At 34.7% G+C, this 12144-nt stretch overlaps 1 protein-coding gene, 1 long non-coding RNA gene and 1 pseudogene across 2 annotated transcripts; 2 read left to right on the forward strand and 1 right to left on the reverse strand.

Annotated features, from left to right (window-relative positions):
• Positions 1-4490: 4490 nt before the first annotated feature.
• LOC122403781 lies at positions 4491-5719 on the forward strand. The gene is made up of 3 exons (XR_006259647.1): positions 4491-4625; positions 5456-5569; positions 5656-5719. It is a non-coding gene; the product is annotated as an uncharacterized LOC122403781 (long non-coding RNA).
• Positions 5720-6870: 1151 nt separating this feature from the next.
• On the forward strand, positions 6871-8161 carry LOC122403764 (beta-1,3-galactosyltransferase 6-like). Its single transcript, XM_043407496.1, is given in 3 exon segments — positions 6871-7467; positions 7469-7818; positions 7876-8161. Coding segments are annotated over 3 exon segments (1005 nt in total). The 5' UTR covers positions 6871-7098.
• Positions 8162-8931: 770 nt separating this feature from the next.
• LOC122403780 lies at positions 8932-10798 on the reverse strand (annotated as a pseudogene).
• Positions 10799-12144: the final 1346 nt, after the last annotated feature.

The following is a 12144-nucleotide window of genomic DNA, read 5'->3' on the forward strand; positions in this document are numbered from 1 at the left end:
CGAGCGGATAAAGAAATAATGGAAATTCGCGACAAATTAGAACAAGGAGACCAGAAAACACACGAAAAGTATACTATGCGTAACGGTAGGGTCTATCGAATCACGAAGGGGAGATGGAGGTTGTACGTACCAGACGAATTGTGCTATGAAATTGTATCAGAGGCACACAAAAACCTATGTCACGTCGGTGTCGATAAGACGTTAGCAGCGGTAAAAGAGACATATTATTTTCCGCGGATGAGGGAATTCGTTACCAAATATATTAATCGTTGTATAAACTGTCTATACTATAAAACGACGACTGGGAAACCACCGGGTTTATTACACCCCTTGGACAAGGGCAACGAACCATTTGACGTAGTTCATGTTGACCACTTGGGGCCATTTATTGTGACAGAAAGGGGTAATAGATATATAATTGCGATTGTCTGTGGATTTTGTAAATATAGTATGCTTAAGGCAGTGTGTGATACTAGTACGGAGGAGACACTAATTTTTCTTAAAGAATTTGTGTCGCATTATGGGAAACCTAGGCGCATCATTACAGATAGGGGTACTGCTTTCACGTCAGGCGAATTTGAGCAATTTTGTCAAAACTCTGACATAAATCACGTGAAAATAGCTACCGCAACACCACGAGCGAACGGGCAAATAGAACGTTTAAACAGATTTATACTTACCTGTATAGCAACGACATGTAACGCCGACGGGAACGATTGGGATGTATATATAGCGAAAGTGCAGTGGTCTATTAACAACGTCGAACATAGTGTTACAAAGCGAACGCCGTACGAAATTGTTTTTAATAAAAAGGGTGTAGGTATAGATACTTGTCCGTTAACGCGCGAATTACTGGAATTAAACAAAACCGTCGATAGCGAAGAAAATCGAGAACCAGTACACGAGTTACTAAATACGAATCGCGAACGAATGAAGTTACGCTACGACAAACATCGCAAAGAAGCCCGAATATACGAAGTAGGCGAATTGGTGATGGTTAAAAGCGATACACCATCCACAGGACAAAGTAGGAAACTCGAACCAAAGTATAAAGGTCCATATGAGGTTGTAAAGGCATTAGGAAACGATAGATATTTAATTCAAGACATAGAGGGCGAACAGCAAAGCAATCGAATGTATAAGGCAATCATTGCCGTAGATAGATTAAAGGCAATTAATAGTTCATAAACCATGTTAGAAGTAAGCGAAAAGTAAAATTAAGATCACATAATTAATTATTATTATTCGTCGCCGAGGACGGCGTCGATGTCAGGAAGGGCCGAGTTGATACAATCGATAACCGGTCAATACCGGAATCGCGAGCCACGAGCCGTCGGTGGGGAGAGCCCCCTCCTCTGAGGTGTGAGTCCACGAACAACGCGGAATTCGGCAGTCGCGATTAGAAAGATTAACGAGTGTGATCTCGATCCATAATTGTCTTGTATTCCTTTAATTTACAATAAACTAATTTGTAATATTGTAACATTGTTTTATCTTGTTTATATTTTTTTCCTTTATATATTTTATTTTTTTAATTTTTCCTTATTCATATATTCTGTTATATTAATCTGTTATATTATATTATTTATTACTATATTATAATATTTTAAAATTACAATTATGAGCGGTGATGAGGAAAATGTGATTACTGCGTCTTCTAGTCGTATCAGTGAAAGTTTAGTGCAATCCAATCGTTTTAGAAGTGACGTTTGGAATCATTTTCAAAAATTAAATCCTACCACAGCCCAGTGCAATATTTGTAATAAAAAATACAAAATCAAACACAGCAACACAAGTTCTCTTCTACGACATCTAAGAATAATGCATGGTCCAGTAATTAATTCGAAATCGACGACATCAACCGAACCTGATCCTACCACAGAAAAAACTATTTCATATTTGGACGAAAATTCAAGCAGAGCCCAACAATTAACATACGGAATTGCACGCATGATGGCACGAGATTTGCAACCTTACAGCCTTGTGGATGACGATGGATTCCGAACGTTAATGAAGATTGCAGAACCAAGATATAAAATTCCTTCACGGACCACGTTTTCCCGAACAATTATCCCAAAAATGTACGAGGATCTGAAAGTACATGTAAAAAACGAAATATCCACAGGTATCAATTAGACTTAATATTTTAGTAATACTTTGTTTTGTAATTATTCTTTCTTTTTTATATGACATGTTGTTTAATTCATATTAGCAATAAGAAGCAACAGTGTATTTGCATTTACGACGGACGGCTGGACGTCGCGAGCTGTGCAAAGTTACATGTCGTTAACAGTACACTATATAACACCGGAGTTTGTGTTAAAACACAATATACTAAATTTAGAACATGTACCAGAAAAGCATACTCACAAATACATACAAAGCACCATATTTAATTCACTGCAAACATGGAGTATTGATATAGAGAAACCTGCATTTTTTACTACCGATAATGGTCGTAACATAGCAAAAGCAATAAATACATATGAAAAGTGGACGAGGATTCCTTGTTTCGGTCATTGTTTACAATTAGTAATAAAATCTGCCATGAAAAATTATAAAAAATACGAAGAACTCCGGAAAAAATGCCGATCCATAGTTACCTTTTTTGCAAAATCGACCACTGCTAGAGAAAAATTTATGAATGTACAGAAAACCTTAGACGATAAACAAACACCATTAAAATTAATACAGGAAGTAGATACAAGGTGGAGTTCGACATATGCCATGTTCAAAAGATTTATTGTGTTACAAAAATCGTTGAATGTAATACTATGTGAAGAATACATGCCAGATAATTTAACTATAGAAGAGTGGAATTTCATGGAAGCCCTAATAATGATTCTCGAACCACTAAAAGAGGCAACAGAAAATATGAGCGGAGATTCGTATCCTACCATATCCCACTACTTCCCCATGTATTTTGCATTAATGAACGTATTACAAGAAGAATCGGCAGAAAATGCATTAATTACTAATATTTCCAACAGCGTTCAAAACGCATTGAAGGTAATTTTAATTATTCATCGCAAAACTACAATAAAACAATATTAAAAAATAGACAGAAGAAATTATATTAAATCAAAAATATAATATTTTACTTGCAGGAACGTTTTGAACCAATTATTCAGAGTAATTGGATATATTATCACAGTATGCTACTAGACCCACGTTTTAAAGACCACTTGTTACAATCGACAGAAAAACATATAATACATGAACAATGTAATGAAAGAATTTCCACAATTTACAATAAAACTAACGATAACAACAAAGAACAGGGCAACATTCCAAGCACCAGTAAAAGCTGTACGTTTGTAAAGTTACACATATGTACACTTTTTATTCTTTAATTTCATCAATTTCAAAATTTATCATTATGTTATAATTTGTTGATTAGGTGACACAAAATCAAGATTATCTCATTTTTTTTATAAGACGCTGGGCAACACAGAAGAAGGTCCAGAAACGTTTACAACGCGTAAAAATAGAGAAATACAAACATACTTCGCTGAAAATTTAGTACCGCGGAAAACAAATATTATAGACTGGTGGAAATCAAATCAGACACGATTTCCAATACTGTCTCGAGCAGCTAAAGATTGTCTTGCTGTACCAGGAACACAAGTAAAAAGTGAACGCTTATTTTCTACTGCCGGAAACATAGTAATGCAAACACGAGCACGATTGCTGCCAGTAAATGTACAAGGACTATGCTTCTTACATGAAAACTTAAAATAAAGTATTAATACATTTATGTTAAAAAACAGTTTCATATGCTTTTATTACTATCAAATGCCCAACAAACAATCGAACCGTAGCGTCGAGTAGATCGGTCGAGCAGCCCGAAACGTTCGAGCCGCCCGAGAGTTCGAATGTCTCGGGAGCCCGCTCGAGCCCGCTCGACTTTCTTTAGCTCGATCTCTAACGACTCGGGCGCCCGAACACATGAGACGGGCTGCACACCTGCTATAATCACCATCGAGTCCGCGATTCAAGCGAGCGAGATTCAAACGACAAGTCGCGTATTATAATACATATTACTATTGTATGAAATTCAATGATAGCAAATCAAGCCGGGAAAACCGAATATTGTAAACTTTCTTTACGGCCGCGTTCAGGATCGATTGTTTCACGATATGGACGTGACTTCTCCTCTATTTTTGAGAATTAAAATTTCGAGACCTTTTTATTTACTTGATTTGCCCGCGTTGAATTTCATACATAGTAATATCACAGCACAGCCGACTCTAGTAAGTACTAGCCGTGCTATGAAACGTGGCAACACCGCTCATGTGCGGATCGGGAGTCCTATTTTCAATAGTGGAGTTTTATGTTCAGGATTATAATTAACGTTATTTTGCGATATAAAATTATACTAATATACAGTATTTTTTATTAATTATGTATAAGGAATATATGAATATCACAACTATAGTAAGTAGAAGTAATACAGAAGTATATTAATATTTATAAATGTGGTATATATTTTGTGGACTGTCGGAATAGTTTGGTGTTGTGATGCATTATATTTGAAATATTTACAGAGATTTCAAGAAAATAGAAGTGTGAAACAAGTTAAAACCATCTTTGAACCAAACTGAAGGATTTAAAAATTGATAAAGGTATGTATAAGTTAATAGAGACCTGAAATAGGCAAAATTATTGGTACGAAGCCAAACAGGTTAAGTGCCCGTGGAAAAGAGGTTAGCATAATTAGCTATTGAAAGGAACAATTATGGAGTTAATTATAAAATCGTGTTAGAGGACAGTATGATAATTGTAAAAAATTTCCTCACCACCCTAGGGGTATTTACCATGGCGCGTTACCTTTTTTTTTTATTATAATGGGTGGTTCGCCAATAGCCATATCATCCCATTTTCTAAAATAAAATTAATATTTTTAAATAGAACATAACAAAAACATAACTTTTGTATTCTTAAAGAAATAAAGTATTACATTTTGAAATAATAATAAATAATTTTGAATAATATTAATAACAAAACATATCAAAACATACTTTGAAATTCTCTTGAAATACAACTAATAAAACTTTGAATCTTGTGAAATAGTATTCATAATAAAAATATACTAAGCAAGTAAATAAAACTCTATTAATGTATTAAAACATATTGAAAGGAATAAGTTAAATATATATAAAAATTAATGTTTTAAGAAAGATAAAATTTAAAAAAATCATTGAAAATCTAGTTCCTATTAAAAGTTTTTAATTTACGATTTTTAGAAGTGATGTCTGTACGTGTTTCCAACTGACTATTATTTACAGTTTTCACATAATCGTTTAATAAAATATTTGAAAAAATTGATAATAATTTAAACCAAATACTTTGGTAAGCTCGACCACAAACGCATGTATCTGAAAATGCTAAATAATGTATGTCTGATTGAATGCTAATATATGTTAATTTACATAAAATATGTTTATGATTCCAGATTGCAAAAATTGAGATTCTAAATTGCCATCATTTATTATGGCTTCCATTATTGCATACATATGAATAAATGAGGCTATCGCTTCTTCAGTGGGGGCAGAAAGGCCCCCTCTTTGTAAGTGATCAAAATATACATCGCTTACAGTTTTACCTTTATCCTCCACAACTAATAAACGACATATATTGCATTTAATTTTTTAGCAACAGAATGGGACCCATAACCAGAATATAAATTTTAATGGAATCATCTACAACACAATCGGACAAGTATTCGGTATCGAAGATTCCTGAGAAACAAGTCACATCAGTAGGAAGATCATGAAGATCGTTATTATTGTCATCACAAATTCGAAATTTATTTTTGATTTCAGTAGAGAAAACGACTTTGCCGATTTTGTAAATATATGTTTTAATCTAATTTTTTTTTCTGCATGAATTATTTCGTTATATGACACATGATAATTACAACCAGATAAAAGTCTATAATTTCCAAATCGTTTTTTCTAATTTTTCGGTTGTAAAATGGAGGGTACTACATTCCTTATAAGCCTTGGACATCTCAACAAAACATTCTCCAGTACACCATTGGGCGATAGAATACCGTGGTACCTTTCAATATCAGTTTCTGCAAAATGCAAACTACAGACGGCAGAATATTTTGATGGTGTCCAATTCTTACGAGGAATAGCAACCCTCCATTTCTCCCGCAATTCCTCATCTTTGGGGAATAAAAATATAGAATTGTAATTATTATCTTTTAAGGTACTATCATAATTTCCCTTGCAATTGGGAACACAGCAACGCCGTGGCATTATTAATGAATATGTGAAATTTATAAAAAAAGTGTATATAAAACAAAATGTCCCAAAAATGCTATAGATTATATTTATATACATTTATATACAAAATGCTATAGATTATTATTATTTGAAACATTTGAAAGATAGGCGGGAGACCGGAAGGCCGGTAGATGGAGCCTATGTAGCCCAGAGGCCGGTGGGTAGTGGGAGGCTGGGTGGCTGTTACGGTAGGTTGGGCTAGGTATATCGAAGCCGGACTCCCGCGGTGTTGCTATTTTATTATAGCACGGCTAGTACAACTAGAGTCGGCTGTGGTAATATACATTATAGTACACGAATTTGTTTGAATCGCGTACTCGACGGTGATTAATCTAGTTTCAATAAATTCCCGTCGCGGCGCTATATGTACTAAACTCGAATTCACGCAATAGCGTAACAATAGAAATGGATGCCATTCTTCAATTTAGTATTAAAATTATCGCCAAAAAAATTCTGACAAAACATTTATTATTGATTAATATTGCTACTTTCTTGAAATAATTATGCAATTTATTAAATTCAAAATGTTGGATCAAAAGTTCGTTTCAATCGAAATGGCTAGTTTCACATTGCCGTAGTGAGGATGATTTATAGATAAATGTTAAATTCAAATAGCTGGTCCTTTTCGTCAATGAAGTCGTATTTCTTGACATAAAAAGGTTGAATCTCGAAAAATAATACTCGAATAACGTATTATCTGCATCGATAACGGAAGAATTCACGAAGATGCCAATATCCAATAAAAAAATAGTGTCGAGAGGTTAGGAATGTTTATTGACAACAACTTGCTGGTCAAATAGATTCCATGACACTTCTACCACTAAAATCGTCGTCAAAGAATTTTGACAAGATGATTAGAAAAAAGTTTCACATAAAACTAAACATTCCAACATTATTAATTCTAATATGTATCACTCTTTTGTGCGTGCATTATTTGCCTTCCACAAAGTGTTCATCCAATATGCAAGAATTGAAAAGCAAGTCGAAATTTAGGCTCGTGATACTCATACTCTCCATGCCTGATAATTTAGAGCAGAGAGCTGTAATTAGAAAAACTTGGCTGGGGCAAAAATATGCTACCATCGAGCATCTGTTCGTAATAGGAACCTTAGATATACTACCAGAGCAACGAGAAACTCTTCAATCCGAGAAACACAAATTCAATGACTTGCTTTCTACTGCCAAGATTACCAGACGCATACGCGACTCTGACAAAAAAGGTTTTATATGCGTTTAAGGAGGTCTACGAGCATTATGACTTCAATTTCTTGATGAAATGCGACGACGATTCGTTTGTTCTGGCGAACAAGATTCTGAAGGAGTTAGATAAGTGGGAAAGCAAAGGCACAAGGCGGGAATTATATTGGGGTTTCTTCAATGGAAAGGCCCAAGTCAGGAGAAGCGGACCTTGGAAGGAAACAGAGTGGATACTATGCGATTATTATCTTCCATATGCACTGGGAGGTGGATATGTTCTGTCATACAATCTAGTGAAGTTCATCGCATCGAACATGGACGTTCTCAAGTATGATCTTTGGAAATGTGGAAGTTAGATGTTAATTAACATTTTATGTGTTTTTAGATTGTACAAGGCAGAAGATGTGTCTGTTGGTCTTTGGCTAGCCCCGTTAGCAAACATCGAAAGGAAACACGATGTACGTTTCGATACGGAATACAGATCCCGTGGATGTTCTAATCAGTACATTGTTACACACAAACAGACTATTGCTAGCATGAAAAATATGTTTGAATATTTCCAAGCATCCGGAGCGCTGTGCGCAAAAGAAACAAGAAATCGTATGAGCTATCATTATAATTGGACAGTTCCGCCTAGTCAATGTTGCAATGTGCAATCTGGTATTCCTTAATGAACAATTTTCTTTGTTTATCTACTCTAGTCATTACTTTTTTAAACTATACATATTTAGAGTATATCGGTAAGTATGGATTTTTCATTGATAACGAAAACACTTATGCTTATTGTTTAATCATAATAATAGGCTTTGCAAAATATCATCATACCAAAATGGTACATTTACTGCTTGTAAATATAATTTGTATATACACATTTCAATAGAGATAGAAATTAAAATTTGTGTTTCTGTAAATGAAATATATTTTTCTCACTTGTACATACAGAGACTTGTTCATGTAATTTTATTTTAACAAAAAAACTTATTCTACACAGCATCATTTACATTTATAAAATATAAAAACATTAATATTTTCAGTTCAATACTATAATTAAATACTTACACGATAAGAAAGAACTTTTTCGAGAATCGGTCAAGAGAAACAATAGAAGAATGTAAAGCTCTCGAATTTCAGGTATTTATAATAAATTACTACTTTGTACATCTAGAAAGGACAATGAACGTGGCCGATTCTCGAATTTTGTTCCCTGCGATAAGCTGGTATTTTACTATATTTTTTGTTGCATTCAATATTGCCAATAATATTACGTTTAACATTATGCAACATTAGACGCAACACGAACTCATTCTTTGACACTTTCTTTGTTTGCTGGTTTTTTTTTACAAATTCCCTACCTTGTTTCATGTTGAACCATGAAAACTGTTACACACTAATTTTAGAAACAATGTACGAGTCTTTTGTTTAAAATAGATCGATGTACGATTTATTTTTTCTTTCTGTCTTGTGTACATTTAGGACAATACCATTTTCCTTTAGGTTTTCGTAGTTAGTCCGACACAAGCAAAGTGGAACCATTCTATGGGGCACTGTTAAAACAAATACGACATTAATCGTCTGAAAAAAATGAAAAAGGTTAAAACTTTTCAAAATATACTTACGTCTGGATTATCGCAACCAATCATTTCTCCGTAGAAACTTGATGGCATAAACAGTAGGTTGGTTCGTTGGGATCGACTGGCATGTCCAGGACGTCCGCTGGGTGTCCAAGCGCCGTAGAATCAACTTGTGCACCGCTTCCTACAGCACCAGCAGATGAAGCAGAAGTAACAGATCCACCTACGACAGATAAACATAAAACAACAAATATATACTTTGGTTTTTTTTTATAAAGCGAGTGAAAATGTAAAATTCACCTTTCTTCTGCTTTTTCCTAGCAGTTTTCGATTCATCTTCGCTACTGGCCCCAGCAGCGCCTTTCTTTCGTTTTCTCCTTTTCCTTCAACTTCTTTCTGCCCTTTTTACTGGCATTGTTTTCCTCCTGAGCTCTACTATTGTTCAAAGCCTTGTCTTGTATCTCTGCTTCGAACCTTGCCAAATCCGAGTCTAACCTTCTAATATGTTTATCTACCAATTCGTAAGTTTGTATCGCCAACTGTACCTTATCGTCGCCATATTCTTTCGCCTTATTGAATAAATTCTGTATGTGAGTCAGTTGCTCCTTCTTCTTTTCCGGAGACTCTGTCTTCAAATTTTTTAAATAGTCGTCTGCTAATTTGTCTATGTCTTTCATCAATCCTTGCGCCCTTGCATCCAGATCTCGCATCAATGTGAAGTTTCTTTGCAACTCTATGGGTAGATGCTCTAAACCTGAATGGAAATAAAATTTGTGAAATATACTTTGCAGGCAATTAGAATTCTCTTTATAATTCATTGAGAATGTTCATTTTAATATATAGCAGTGAAAACTAATGAAATAATTGCTTATGTAAATTTTTGGTGTATGTAACCTTTATTGTACTGGGTTTTTTGTTTTGTACACACAAACAACATCTGTATCTGTACTGGAATTTGCATGCTGTGTACCTTTTCTTCGATTTATGTCTGTACTCGTTGCAAAACTTTTTGAGTGTTTCGATTTAGTGTTTACATCCGAAAGAAAGATTTGTGTGTTTTTTTTTTCTAATTGTTTGGGTGGAGGGGGGGGGGGGTTTTTTCTTTTTTTTTTTTTATTTTTTTTTTTTCTGTTTGTTTTTCTTTTTTTTTTTTTTTTTTTTTTTTTTTGTTTTTTTATTTTTTTATTTTATTTTTAATTTGTTGCTTTTGTTCTTATTTAATTTTCTTTATTTTCTCTTTTTTATATTTTATTTCTTATATTTTGATTTTTTTTTTAGTTTTTTTTTTTTATATTTTTGTGTTTGTGATGTGTGTTTTTTTTTTTTTTTTATTGTTATTTTGTTTTTCATTTTTTATTAATGATTGTTTTTTTTGGTTGGTGTGTTCTTTTTATTTTTAGTTTGTTTGTATACTTTTTTTGTTTGTTGGTTAGGATTTCTGTTTTATGGTTAAGCGTTTTTTTTGAGTTTTTTGCTGGGAGCGGGGGGGGCTGTGCTCTCCTTTTTTTCCCCTCCCCTCGTATTTCCCAGCTCCCTATGGCTTCACTCTCATGTTTTCCTCCGTTCGACTGATACGGAAATTAAGAAAAATTTGTTACGCTTAATGTGTCCGCGGAATGAATTTCAGTATCGAAATTTCTTCGGTCGATGTTAATAAAAACTTGAAAACTAACTTTCTAAAGCGAACGCTTCGATGGTGTAGATGGTAGAAGCGATCAGTGTGACCAGATCGGGCATAATTGAGTGTATCGAGAACGAGAAGAGCGACGATGAATTTGTTGTAGCAGTTTGGCCAGATCTGGCATAATTGGAGTGCAATCGAATCGACATATTACGACGAACTTCCTTAGCATCTAACGGAGTGGTGGGGATAGCAGGCACACACTACCTCACGGGCACGTGTACGTGAGCTCGTCACTCTCTCCTTCGGACACTTCGGGAAATCGATAAGAACGCTAGTGTGAGCCTTTCCTTCTTTGCTCTTGTGTAAAAGAGAAAAAGCTGACATACGACACCTCGCATGGCGATAATCGGCATACGATTCCAAGTCTTCGTACTGCCCCAGCAGTTTTTTAACTTTTCGACTATGTAGGTAATAATGGAAGTCACCATAATGATTTCGAAAATAGCGAATACACGTTTTTAAGACCACACTGATCATATTGTGACTACAGTGAAAACTCGATAAATGTCGCTACTCCGGGTCCGGTCAGCAACACTTACGGAATAGGAGAATCGTCTTTCGAATTTGATTGTAGTTTGCCGACGCTTCGAACGTAGAAAGAGTCAGTAGCTAAAGAAGAAAGAGGGACTGAAACTCGGATTTATCGCCCAGTTTAAATATCCGCGTCAGTGTGACCACACTACTGCACAGAAGAAAGTTTTTTATTTTTACTTTTGTTAATAAAAATTCACTATCATGTTGGGGAGATTTCTCTGATTAAAATGAGGCTAAACACGAATAAATCGGTCAATATTTGGTAGCATAATATTGAATTAAATATTGTACTGCGAGTCTTTCTCTCTTTATTTATCCTTCTTGTGCTGTCCTTTTCTATGTTCGGAAATATCAAAGAACGACGCATCGAGTGCTGGCTACATTTATCGAACGGGAGGTAGCTATTTTCAAACGGAACGGTCCACCGTTTCGTAAGTGATCAAAAACTGCAACACTTATGAATAGGGGGTTTCGTTAGCTACCACTGTTCGATAAATGTACCAATCCACTGACCTTGCGAAGTACGAGTACACATATTTAATTCAATATTATGGTAACAAATAGTGGCCGATTATATCGTGTTTAGTCTCATTTAATTAGAAAATCTTCCCCACATGATAGTAAAATTTTGATTAAAAAAAAGTAAAAAATATTAAAAAACTTTCGTCTTGTACAGTAGTGTGGTACACTGGACAGGGACATTTGAAACTAAGAGGGACGAGGCAAATAAAGTTTTAAGAAAGCGCTACGTCTTCGGTACACTTCGCCTCACTGGGTCAAGGGGGATCCCCTAGTGGTGGGATAAAAATGTATTTTCATGTATGGAACAGGCTCTTGAGGTACATTTATCGAGTTTTCACTGTAT

Source organism: Colletes gigas, unplaced genomic scaffold (genome assembly GCF_013123115.1).
Source record: "Colletes gigas isolate AHSC1104 unplaced genomic scaffold, ASM1312311v1 Colletes_gigas_Sc00073, whole genome shotgun sequence".
Lineage (NCBI taxonomy): Eukaryota > Metazoa > Arthropoda > Insecta > Hymenoptera > Colletidae > Colletes > Colletes gigas.